Below are 13,292 nucleotides of genomic sequence, written 5' to 3' on the forward strand. Positions count from 1 at the left end.
AAGTAAGTCTTTAGCACTTTGCTTACAGAATGCAGTAGATTTAATTCTGCGTGCCATTCCCTTACCCGGACGCGTCACGTTTGACAGCGATAGCGTGGAGTTTGACCGGGTACCCATTCACTCCAGAGCTGTACGCATCGGTTTGAATTGAGACCAGACGCTAGCAGCTTTTACCCCTTTCAAAAAAAGGGTTCCCCAAATCCCGGTCCTGGGAGACCCCTCAATCGGTCACTTTTCTAACAGAGCGCCGAATTACGCAACTGAACTAAATTCACTTACTAGACTTCAGAGCTATAATTATATATAGGATTTAAGATTTTTCTAGATAACTTAGAATCTGCAGAGATTTAAGAAATTTAAGTAAACAAATAATTTCAATTAAGGGTGTAATCAAGTAATGAAGAGCTCAATTGGAATGCAAGCCAAACACTATCTTAAAAGACTGTTTGAACAGCAAGCAGTGCTGGATTCCTGGTGTACCTTCAGGGTACAAGAAAGCAATGGGAGGACACACAAGAATCGAGATGCAAAAATCTTTATTGGGTAGACAGCAAGTTTAACATCTCCTGAATCCGACAGCAACAAGAATGACGAGCAGAACTCCGAGGAGAGCGGACGCCACGCCCAGCGCCAGAACCAAGGGGGAGTCACCTGAAATTCAAAACATGACGGGGTGAGCACTAGGACCCGTGGGAGCCACAAGACGCCTCCAATTACAGTCAGCGTTGCTTAGCAACTTCAAGAAATTCTACAAGTTAGCATGGAGGTACTAAACATTAAAAGAGTAAACTAACATTTGAACACCATCTTTATGCAAATCCATGAATTTATTATTTGTTTGGGGGGGCGTGAGAAGTCCTCAATTTAAATAATTAGTTTTGGCTACAAATTGCTGCATCCAGTTCTGAAGGACAATCAGAACTGATATTTCATACCGGCTATAGGATAGCGATTTAGCATCACAGGAATGGAAATAAGACCAGTTGGATAGTTTTGTCTATTTCTGTTTACACTAATATTTTAATAAGACACATACCTGAGCCGGTTACCGATACAGTCTGATCATGCTTCTAGTAAAATAAATAAAGCTTTGTGCTCCTTTAGCACCATCTAGTGGTTTATTACTGCAAACACTGGAAGTTAGTGGATTAGCAGACACTTCGCCAAAGCGACTTAGACTAGGGATGTGAACTCTGCATCACAACTGCTGCAGAGTCACTGCCAATAGGACCTTGTTTGTTTGGCGTCTCATCCGAAGGACGGAGCACAAGGAGGTGAAGTGACTTATTCACGGTCACACAGCGAGTCAGTGGCTGAGCTGGGATTTGAATCTCCTGCTAATAGACCCCCTTTAAGCTCTGGAGCAGCAAGCCTCATTCATATATAAATTATATATATATATATATATATATATATATATATATATATATATATATATATATATATATATATATATATATATATATATATATATATAGAAAGGCATCCCCTCCATAGCATCGGATGAGGAGGGTTAGAATTCAAATGACCAGGATATTCAACAGAACTCTCTCAAGGTCTCACCTGCTGTTTGAAGGTCCAGGACTTGTCCTTCTGCTACCAATTGGACCGGCCCGGCAGAAACGTAGCCTCTGATCTGGCTGTATCGATCCACACTACGGGCTGAGAGAAAGACAAAATTGAAACAACTCTCACCAGGGTACAGATAAAGGACTATTGCCAGCTCTGAGGTTTGACTTGTGGGTTTTATAGAATACAAAGTCAAATTTCTTTGCATTCATTTTACTGTAATGAAGTGTTCAGGTTTAATGGTTCGGATTAAAATTGCAACAGATATTGCATGAAAAAATGCATCATTATAAATACTCACTCAATGCAGAGAGCATTACCCGCACAATACAAAAAAAATCTTACAAACACTCAAATAGAGAATTGTATATATTACACATAGGAAGGACCCATCAGAATATTCATATCTTAAATAGATTAGGCTTTGTATTCCCTTCACTCAATGATAGCAGCTTCAATACAGCAGCGTTGATGCTGTACTGCAGCTGGTCATGCTTGCTTGTATTACAGGACTGATCTCCAGATGCTCACCAGATCTCTGGGCTCCAGGCACACAAGTCTTATTGCAGGTATCCTCCAGGTTGGGATCACAAACCACAGCCATGCAATGGAAATACACCTGGGGAGGGACAGAAGCAGCTCTCGTTAAACAGGAGAACACTGCCACACTGTGGCTGAAGTCAGTAGTGCATCAATCCCTCTTTCCTATTGAAGTTTAATAAAAGCATTCCTACTGAAGCACTTTGCATGGAGTGAATCGTCCCAGGTTCAAGTCAGAGAGGGGGCACTAACCTGTCTCCAGAAGGCAGAGTCCTTGCTAGACTGCTGTGCCTGCACCTCAAGCCTCTGGAGCTGGGGGGAGCTCCTGGTGAGAGTGCTGGCCGGCACTGGGTGGAAGTGGGTCCTGTACGAGTCTCCAGTGACCAGGCAGCTGCAGAGAGACAGGAACAGGAGTCATGACAAGCCTGCATTGAAAGCACAGCTGAAATGGGCAGCGCTAGAGGACTAGCAGACCCCTCACCTGTCAGTGACCAGGTCCCATTGAGGGCTGGAGTCCAGTTCAGGGGCCAGTGTGGCCCAGCAGTCCTGCAGGATAAGGTGGTCAGTCTGGCCATGAGGCTGCTGGAGCTCAACCTGCAGAAACACGGGCTCCAGCAGAGACTGGGACACGGGGAATGCAGAGTAGAACTGGGAGTAGCTCACATCTAGAGGGGAGAAAAAAAATTGTAGTCACTGCTGTGCTTTTGAAGCACTGGAGTTCAGGACTCCCTTCATAGCAAGGACAGGGGCTCATGGAAGTTGTAGTCTAATCCTGACAGTGGGCCAATGTGACCAGCTCTGGGAGTTTAGAATGAAGACTACAGAGCAGAATTTGCCAAGTGGAAGTGAAGACAGAGTTCAACTCACCCCTGGCTAGCCGAGCCTTCAGATTCAGAACATCTCTGGGACTCTTGGCTGCAAAACAAAATAAGGATTTGGTAAAATGCTAAAAGGCTTAAAAAGACAGAGAGAGGGCTACCATACAACATGAAAAGCACATCCATTTCAAAATGGACAGATCTCTAAAGAAATGTTCCATTTAAAATGCTCAGCTGAAACAGTAAATGCCAAGTAGAACATTTAATGATTTTTGATGCAGCCAATGTTCAATGAAGACCTTGAAGTCATCTCTCTCCACACAGAGTGTTCAGTCATTTACCATAAGCAAAGTTAACCAGCTGGCAGCACAAACAATGGATCAAAGCAAACTGTTGAAGAGATTTTCTATCCTTTAGTCCCAGGAGACAAGCCTGGTTCAGCTTGCTAGATACTCTGTACCTCTGCTCATAGGGTCATAAGATCGGACGTGCAGGGACCCAAGCCCCCGCACAGAGTAGGGGGCTGGAGCAGGGACCGCCTTCCTTTCAGCAGCCAGCGTCAGGGTGTCGTTGAGGGGGTAGCGACAGCGGATCGTCAGCCTACGAGGTAACGACACACGGGTTTAGATCAGGGGCTGGAGTCGTGTGTAAAACGGACTGCATGGTCCAGCTGGGTAGTCCGGTTCAGGGCAAATGGGCTGTGTGATGTCACAGCCTATGACATCACCACAGTTCCCTGTGAACCAGGAGACTCCCTGTGCTCACCTGTATTCAGAGTCCCTGGTGATGACTGGAGCATTGGGTGGGAACAGCGCTCTGGTATACAGCACCTCGTTCTCGTAGATCAGGTAGTTACCCACAATCTGAAAACACAGGAGCCAGAAAAGCATGCTAGCAATACAAAGCTGACCTCCCAATAGCAAAATCTAAAGACTACCAGACAGTTAATGCATAGTCAACCACTCCCCAGTTGCTTTGGATAAAACAATGTTAAAAAACACAACCAAATGATCCAGTGAAGGTCTACCAGTGCCAGACCTGTATGAAGGACCATTGCCTTGACCCACAACACCACACAGGAAGCCCCAGCTCACCTGGCTCCTGGTCCCACAGGTGTTCACCCCAAAGGTGAAGAGAGCCCTGGTCGAGTCAAACTCTTTGGGTTTGCAGGTCTTGTCCAGCAGGGTTGTCTTGCTGGGATCCACTAATGGTATGGGCTCCATGGTGACAGCCACCACCGTCACCACTCCGTTAGGAAAGCACACTGTGGCGGGGGAGGAGAATGAATTAGAGACCAGACAGAATCAAGGCAACGCCATGCTACCCCAATAACATCACCAGATCCTGCAAGTCAGAGGTCTACACTTCAAGCTGGACTAGTGTCATTCTCCTCAACTCCTTGTCCTAACCCTACCTCAAGCTAGCTCTTCACACCCAGCTTCCATGCAGCCAGATTGACTACAGTGCAACCATTTTTTGCTAGGACTTGCATGCAAGTTAAAAGCAGGGTTCCCCAAAGGAATTCCAACACATTGATCAAGATTGCAATTAACTAAATATTTACAGTGGCAACAAGTGAATTCAACTTGTCAATTAAGTCGTCTCCAAAAACAAAAGGCTACTTAATTAGAGTTCTTGTATCAGAGCTAGGATTCCCAACAGACATGAAAACTCAAGACCCTGAACTCTGCAACTAGATCAGCCATAAACTGGGGACCACTTCAAAAATCTGAAGGACATTCAAGAACGGAAGTCCCACAGGCTCAGAATGCATGGCAATAGGATCCTTGGAGTGGCTAGTTCTGGTGAGAAGCGTGGTCAGGACTCTGCGAGGCGTCCACCACAGTGAAGGAGTCCTCCTCACCCAGCAGCTCCCTGGTCGGGATTGGGCAGCGTTGCACAAACTGCTTCTCGACCTGCAAGGTCTTGACGTTCCTCATGTTCAGCTCCACTCGAACGGTGAGGCCCCTCAGAGAGATGTCCTGAGAGGGAGGAAGCAAGGGACACGTCACGGCTGGCAGTACCCTTGGAGCAACGTACTTGAAGTGAACAAGCCTGGGGAGTTTGATACCTCTGAAACCAAGCATGCTGCCTCAGTTTGGGGGTGCATCTAGGAGTAGTGTTCAAAATGTATTAGAAAACAAGATTTGTCACTTAGATTTACCTACAGAAAGCCTGCGTTGGTGTGAGAATTTCAGTCGGTAACAAATCAGTCCTATAGAGTGTAGCAAGATTAATGGCAACTAAAATGCAAAGTAACCAACCCAATGGTCAATTCACTACATGGCTGGGCAGAGAAGTCCCTCGGTAGAGGCTACCAGTTGACCAAACAGTGCTAGCCCTGGATTCAACGTTGAACCCCTGGGGAGATCCTCACCTCATAGATGTAGCCAATGCTAAAGAGTGGCAACTCGATGGTGATCTTGGGCTCAGCGATGGTGTAGGGTAGAGGGCGGCTCCCAATGCACAGCTCCCAGCTGGAGTCCATGTTGCCCGGGGTCACTTCGAAAACCACGCTGCGGTTCGTACAAAAGCTTTTGACATCAGGAAGATCTAGAGGGAAGGGATTGGTAGGTCGGTCAACAAATGTTGCTTACAAAATCTCCACTTTGTAGTTTGGCATATTCTGTGTCCAACTGGCTTTGGAAAACAAAAAAAAAAAAAAACAAAAAAAAAAAAAAAAAAAAAAAAAACAGTTGGCGATATACAATTCAAGATCGGTGGTACAATGCTGAAGACAGAAAAATCGATGCCACAATGTAGCCCATGTCAGATATGGGGTTGTTGCAAGTTGGGGAACCTGGCAAAGCTCTTACAGATCTACCTAGTCAAGGAAGACCCCCCCCCCCCCCCCCCCCCCCCCCCCCCCCCCCCCCCCCAGTTTACTTACTAACATCCTTCACATCGCACACAATAGCGGCCGGGTGAAAATATGGCTCATTCTGGGGGACAATGTTCAAGGTGTAGTTGATGTTCAAGGTGTACCTCCTGATGAGAGCCCCAATGTACTGCAGGAGAAAATTGGGTCAAAGGTTAGACAGAACCACCCCCCAAATCCTGGACTGTCACCTGCTGCAGACAGGCCATTCTCCAAGGCAGTGCATGATACAGTCCATGTGCAATTAGGTTTCCTGTATAATTCATGTTGCAGGTTTGTTCTAGAGTCTTCCCCTGTGACACATCATGGTCACGTGTATACAAGTTAAGCCATCTTTCACAGTGAACAGGAGGCTTTTTCCAATGGTATGGTTGTGTTCAATGGTTTGGTACCTCCTTATTCAAGTGGGGTTAATCCTCACCTCTACAGAGACCAGCGGGTTGTTGAAGGGGACCTTCAGGACGAAGTCCTTGGTGCCGTTGGGGTGCTGGACCTCGCTGATCTTCACGCCTCTGTTCTGGGCCTCAGGAAGGGTCAGGGGAACCCCGCTGAGGGTCAAGTTCTTCAGCTCGACGTCCGGCTTGAAGTTACCAAGGGTCACCGTGAAGCCCTTCTCACTCGGGACAGTGTCTGAGAACAGGGATAGAGAGAGATGAAGAGCAAGAAACATAACTGAACAGAGCTCTGAACCCCAGGACCGGGTGCAGCAGCAGGGCTAGTGAGAGTTTGTAACCCTGCTCAAACTCCTGATTATTTCAATAACAGACTTCATTGAGGGGAGCTCTGAACCCCAGGACTGGGTGCAGCAGCACTAATTTCTAACCCTGTTCACCCCCAAATTGCATGCTCCAAGGTTACACCAACAGTGCGGGGCTGTGGAGAGTACTCACTGTTGACCACATAAGGGGTCTCAGGGAGGTAGGGGGAGCGGGCTGGCTTGAAGGAGCGGTGCTGGGTCACCTCCCACAGGTCATCGGCCCATTGGTGCTCCAGGAAAAGGTCAATCTCATACATCTGGTTGTACTTGTTATCAATCACATGACTCTAAAGACAAAAAGTTAGATATGGAAATCAGTACAACATCTGACTGTGACTCTGAGCAAGTCACTTCTCCTTGTGCTCAGTCTTTCGAGGGAGACGTTGTTGCAAGCGACTCTGCAGCTGATGCATAGTTCACACCCCCTAGTCCAAGTCGCCTTGGATAAAAGCATCTGTTAAGAAACAAGACTTCCCCCTATATCCCCAGATTCTCATATGCAATAACTTATGCCAAGTAGTTAACAAAGGATTTCCCCCAGATACAGGGAGAAGTGACAAGCAATACTGCTGCCACTACACCCCCTTCTCCAGGGAGAAAGGGGCTTTTAATTGTTTAGCAAGATGCTTCTCTAAAGCAACTTGACGAGACTAGGGGTGTGAACTATGCCTCACAACTGCTGCAGAGTCACTTCCAATAGGGCCTCGTTTGTTTTACGTCTCATCCGAAGGACGGAGCACAAGGTGAAGTGACTCGCTCAGGGTCAGCGGCCAAGCCAGGAAAAAGCCCTTCTCTAAAAATCACCAAGCCTCCACAGACAGAGACCCAACCAGAGGGTCCCTGGCTATCTTACCTTGCGATACCCCCCCACAGCTCCGAAGGGAATGCGGATTTCCACTGCAGTGCGGTTGACTAGCAGCTGGTACCCCCTGCTGGTAGCAGCGACCTCATCCAGGCCCCTCCCCTCCACCCCCATTGTGATCCGTTTATCCAGGAACTTGGTGGGATGCAGGACCAGCGGGGTGATGAGCCTCGGGGTGACCCAGCTCAGGTAGGTGCCATCGAAAACAGAGGGGTCTGGAAAGAGATAACGGGAGGCATTTTGCCATGGTATACTATTCTCCCCCCCCCCCCCCCCTTTAAAAGTCAGATGACAAGATGTTTATGGTCTTAATGCATGGAAGATTAAGCACTTCCAAACACTAGAACCAGAACTAGTAAACTTTGGAGAATTTATGCAGTTTGACACTAGACTTAATATGTTAGGGTAGAGATTTAACATGGAGCTATGTCAGTCACATGTTCAAATATGAAAAGTTACACCCCATCCTCAAAAAGGAGGACAATGGCACTTAATGGGTTAATAGGTTGTGGAAGAATGAGTTCCACATAACAGTGCCACCAGGTGTCAAAGTGTTGCTATTGCAGCCAATGCAAAGTCAAGTGTACAATGCACTAGACTGTTCCACTTCAGTTCCCAGCTCAGGTAATGCTTCCAGACCATTAGCCCTCCTAGGATTGCTGTGCTCCTCGGGTACTCACTCTTAGCGCAGGCAGCTGAAGTGTCCACCAATAGCAGCATCCACCTCTGCTTGTAGAACACAGTGGCTCTGACGACTTCCACAGGGATCCCCGACACCTGAGGATAGAGAAGCGCGTTGGAGCAGAGACTGCGCCTCACTGGAGCAGAGCCCACAACGAGCCCCGCACCTCACCGGAGCAGAGACCGCGACGAGCCCCGCACCTCACTGGAGCAGAGACCGCGACGAGCCCCGCACCTCACTGGAGCAGAGACCGCGACGAGCCCCGCACCTCACTGGAGCAGAGACCGCGACGAGCCCCGCACCTCACTGCCCCCTCAAGACCCCCCCTGTTCAGACTGCGCTTGTAGATCTCCCGATCCACCCCTCCTGCTCTGGACTCTCCTGACCTCAGCACCACATTACTGGATCCTCAGCTGATGCATTATTGCACCACTATAGACACAACTTGCTGTAATCTTCACTTGTAGCATCCTACAAGTATTTTGTAGTGTGGTTTACAGCAAGTGCAAATATGAATCTTGCATTTTAACACCCGTCAGTCACCTTGGATAAAAAGGAGTCTGCTAAAGTCATTCCTAGACTAATATTATGACATCCTGCAATACAAAACTCTTACATAGATCTAAATTGTTCACAAGATTAAATTGGGCTAGATTTTAATCCTAGTCATATGCAAAATTGAGAAGGCAGCTATAATCAAATTAAATTCAGAAAATTAAGTTGATTGCAAGAGATTTAACTTTAAATCCATCAGTATTAAAATGCCAAGCTCGTAATATCCCATTTTTTGCCTCTATTTCTGGAGAGCCCTCAGACGCTCGCACACAAAAGGACGCTATTAAATAATGGAAGCTGGTTTGGGATCACAGTATTTTAAGAACTCACCAGCAGCACCTCGGACATGGGCATGCCGTAGGGCGACCTGAAAATGACGCGGCTGGACGTGGAGTTGACGAGGTATCCTGCGGTACGGGCGTCCGCTGCGGTCATGGTTTTGGGGGGCATCCCGGTCTTGTGGAACACCACCTGCCACACGGACATCACCGCTCCCTGGGCCTGCAGAGCAACACAAACGAAAAGCCAGCTGAGACCCAGAGCCATTCGGGAAGCTGCAAGAGGTGCAGTTCAGAGAGTGTCCACAAGAGGCACTGCAAGCACTACAGAAAGAAACCTCTACACCAGAGGCATCAAACTCCACTCGAGGGACAGTGCCCATTCCAGCTTCTCTCAATGAACTTACTTGAGCCAATTGAATAGGGTTAATATTTTTGCATTGTCTTAGTGGATTTCAAAAAAAAAAAATTTGAGGTACACTACCTATACAAACAGAGGCCCGGGAGAGATGTTAATGTGTCCGATTAATCAAATGAAACCAAGTGCTTCAGAGCTGTGGGTTGAAGACACTGTGGCCGTCCAGGAACAGTTTGACACCCCTGCTCTACACCCGCCCCCACCCCATCCTGGGGACCCCCTGCATCTGCAGATTCCCATTCCAACCAGTTTATCAATTGCTTACACCCTTCACTCATCTAATCGTGCTTAAACCTGCAATTGTCCTCAGCTTAAGTTACTTCTAAAAGTTGAATACACTGCCAGTCATTTAGATGCTGAACAATTAAAGAAGTCTTAAGCCAATAGTTCAATTGAGTGCTCAGGCAGAATTAAACAGACACAAGGGGTCCCCCAGGACCTGGGAAGCCCTGTACCACCCCCACCCCAGTTGAAAATTCACTCACTATGGAGAGAGCCGCTTCCCAGTCCTCCTTCTCCAGTCCTTCCTGAGCGATGACCGGGACATTCTTCCTGACAGACACCTGGGGGCAGGAGGTTTGAACAGCAGGGATTGGAGCCAGACTCCCCATGCATAGCAGGCACAGACGTGCCTGGTTTTGTGACAAGCTTGTTACCTAGGCACACTGTGGCTAAAATCAAGCTCACAGTAAAACCTGGACCGGAAGTGAAACTGCTATGCAACAGGAATCGCGTTTACCCCTGAAGTGTAACTCCATTAGTTAGAATAATTTAACAGACACCCTTATCCAGGGCGACTTACAATTGTTACAAGATATCGCATTATTTTTATATACACTTACCCATTTATACAGTTGGGTTTTTACTGGAGCAAACTAGGTAAAGCACCTTGCTCAAGGGTACAGCAGCAGTGTCCCCCACTAGGGATTGAACCCACAACCCTCCGGTCAAGAGTCCAGAGCCCTAACCACCACTCCACTGCTGCCCAGGGAGCAAAATAAGACTCCCAATGCAAAGCAGTTTGATCCAATCCTGGTTTTACTACAATTAAGACACCCAAGGTTGTTACCTACACACTGTGGGTAAAATCAAGCTGATCATAAAACCTGGAATGGGTGAAACTGCTATGCAATAGGAGTCATTTCCATCCTTGAATCACTAGGGTGTGATTGATCAATTAATAGGAGCAGATACATTGCTCAATTGTGAACCCTAGTTTCGGGGTCCCCTTCACCTCCATGTAGTTATCCTCACAGACGATCTCACGGGGGTTCCAGGGGCTCTCCGTGCTGCAGGACAGGGAGAAGGGGTAGACCGTCTCTCTGCCCAGAGAGTCCAGTCTCACGAAGCGGTACTGGAGCGCATAGGAGACGTCATTCTAGAGAGAACGGAGAAAGAACGGGGTCAGTACTAGAGACTTCTTCACAAGCGGCATACGGGGCTAGGACTTCCAAAAACAGGGTGGATGACAAGACCATTGCACCCCTAAAAGGAATGGGAGACCATTTCTGAGATAGTTCACCTCTTTCAATTGAAAGGAACTTCATGCACCAAACTGACTTCAAATGAATGCGTTGCCATTGCGAGATGTTTACCTGCCGATTGCAGACTTGATGAACATTGTAATTGATAAAGGGAACAGGATTATATAGATGCATGTGTTTTTTTCAGTTCCCCGTTGCGGTGTACGAGAGTGTAGAGCGTTTTTTTTTTTTTTTTACTGCAGTGACGTACTCACCACGCTCTCCACGTGACAGGCCAAGAACGACGCTCTGAAGATCAAGTCTCCGGGAAGGTTGAAGGAATACGTAAACCCGCACGCCGCTGCGTAGCTGTCATTCAGCGGGTAAACCCCGCTTCTATCTGGAGGGGGGGATAAAAATGAGGGAGAACATCACAACGGGCTACCGAGCAAATCCCATAGGGATTGAAGTCATTTCAGAGATTCCGTTTATCTGTGGCACTCAACGAGCCAATAAGAGTTTCCTTTAAATTACTTTAATTCTGATACCCCACAAGGTTTTTATTAACAAAGAGACCCAACGTTTTACCCTATACTCAAAACCCGAATGCCCGCACAGCTGCCGTTTCTTAAACCGACCCAACTTACCGATGACGTCAAAGCGAAAGTTACCGCCGGCAAACTTGCCATTGGTTGACATCCAGAAGTACCGATCCCGGCACTCGGTCACAAAGTTACCTGAAGTCAGAAATGAACGCACAGAGCCGCTCCGTTATTTAAGAACACCGGCAACACAAAGTCACACACCATATTAAATAGAATAGATAAAACGTTTTTTTAAGTTGGCTATATAGCGTTTCATAAGCCTAAACAAAGCTGCCAATTCAATCAATTAATAGAATACTCATAACTTGAACCAACTACAGCGTTCAGGAAGTCTAAACGTTACATGCCAAATCAAGGGCGAGTTCCCAGTTCAATTAATTCTCTTCATTAAGCATCTCGAGTGACTGTCAATTATCTGATCTGCCCCGAGAACCATTACCCTTTTATTCTGTATACAAGGGCGGTCAATCAATTTATTAAACATATCTGATAATACTGTGATAGACATAATACACAGATTCCAGTTAGCGGGAGTCCTGGACTAGCCCAACTGGATAACATTAAATACCCCAACATTAGTGTAGAGTTGGGTTTGTGAACCCAAGACACACAAGTACCACATGAACCCACGTGATACAGATATATTACACTGCAGACTGGAGATTGTTCTGCGGCGTGAATATTGATCTTACCCGACAAGTCCTGAGCGACCAAGCCAGCCGGCAACACCGCGCTTAACCAGGCAACTCTGGAATAATAATAATAATAATAATAATAATAATAACATATACATGCGAGTTCTTAGACATCCGGCACACTCATCCGCAGTAGCCAGTTAATACTAAAGTTCAAATTAACTTAAACAGACCACGGACTATGCTAAATTGTTAATTATTTTAAATGTGCACAGATAGAGGGGTTGGTGGAATTGTTTGAAAATGTGATAACCACAGTCCACGAATAGTGAGACAATATCTATCTTAAAATCTAATTTAAAAAAATTAAACTCACCCTAAAAGCAGCCTAAACCCCATCTCAATACGATTTCTCCAGCCGTGTCCACCACAGATCAGCAATCACTAACAAAACCTCGCTTCTCTACAACAGAAAGAAGCCGCTGCGTTCGCTCGCTTGGTGGGACACGGCGCGCCCCGGGGTTTATAAAGCCCTCAAAATCGCACCGCTTCCGATCACAGCACCTGACTGAGATTGAACTGAAGAGTCAACACGTGGTCTTAATCACGCGTGATTAACTGCTGATCGGGAGTCCCCAGTTATCATCATCATCATCATCATCATCATCATCATCATCATTAGTAGTATTTTGTTTTCTGAGTTTAATTTAATTAATGACGCAATGCGGGTCGATTTCCTCAATTGATCCTCCAGAGCGCGCAATGGGTCGGAATTGCTTGATCAATCCCACCTGCTATCGCTGCCGAGACCCGGCGTCTCCAGTATATATACTCGGGTCGGGTCCGGTTAAACGATGTCGGTGGTGTTGAGGTGTCGTGGTTATTCGGGCAATCAGCGTGGAAAACAGATACAATGGCCGTCGCGCTCTTTTTACAGTAAGTGCAGTCTTATTTATGTTTTTTTTTTTTTTTTTTTTTTTTTTTTTAAATCTTATTTAAATTAGGAGGCAGCTGTTATATATATATATATATATATATATATATATATATATATATATATATAGTAAACTAGAAACACTTTTTTTTTTTCTTTGTGTGTGTCGAGCACTCGGTTTGGGAAGCTTAACTTTATCCTTTTCCAACGGTGATAACATTCAAACGTTAATATGTCTTAAAAACCTAATAGTATCTTTCTTAACCAAATTAAAAGTTAACTTTTTTTTTCTTCGCTG

General features: G+C 46.4%; 1 protein-coding gene across 1 annotated transcript; it reads right to left on the minus strand.

Annotated features, from left to right (window-relative positions):
- Positions 1–547: 547 nt before the first annotated feature.
- On the minus strand, positions 548–12,568 carry LOC117404826 (uncharacterized). Its single transcript, XM_059014610.1, has 23 exons — positions 12,437–12,568; positions 12,118–12,173; positions 11,468–11,557; positions 11,096–11,220; positions 10,592–10,735; positions 9,843–9,920; positions 8,992–9,162; positions 8,105–8,201; positions 7,416–7,639; positions 6,696–6,849; positions 6,227–6,435; positions 5,818–5,935; positions 5,305–5,480; positions 4,792–4,909; positions 4,022–4,191; positions 3,693–3,790; positions 3,388–3,527; positions 2,977–3,024; positions 2,591–2,774; positions 2,362–2,500; positions 2,101–2,188; positions 1,564–1,662; positions 548–651 (listed from the first exon to the last, which is right to left on the minus strand). Exons 1-23 carry the CDS (start codon positions 12,457–12,459, stop codon positions 557–559), a joined length of 2,844 nt encoding a protein of 947 aa, XP_058870593.1. The 5' UTR covers positions 12,460–12,568; the 3' UTR covers positions 548–556.
- Between the last annotated feature and the right edge of the window lie 724 nt (positions 12,569–13,292).

Source organism: Acipenser ruthenus, chromosome 48 (assembly GCF_902713425.1).
Source record: "Acipenser ruthenus chromosome 48, fAciRut3.2 maternal haplotype, whole genome shotgun sequence".
NCBI classification, from domain to species: Eukaryota; Metazoa; Chordata; class Actinopteri; order Acipenseriformes; family Acipenseridae; genus Acipenser; species Acipenser ruthenus.

What these genes read in the sequence shown, in the direction of transcription:
- LOC117404826 (XM_059014610.1), bottom strand. Translation starts at nt 12,459, where the DNA reads ATGGGGTTTAGGCTGCTTTTAGG. An exon ending in GGGAAGCGGCTCTCTCCATA is followed by an intron (nt 9,163 to 9,842) that starts GTGAGTGAATTT and finishes GTTGCTCTGCAG; the next exon opens with GCCCAGGGAGCGGTGATGTC. An exon ending in CCATGTCCGAGGTGCTGCTG is followed by an intron (nt 8,202 to 8,991) that starts GTGAGTTCTTAA and finishes CTCTATCCTCAG; the next exon opens with GTGTCGGGGATCCCTGTGGA.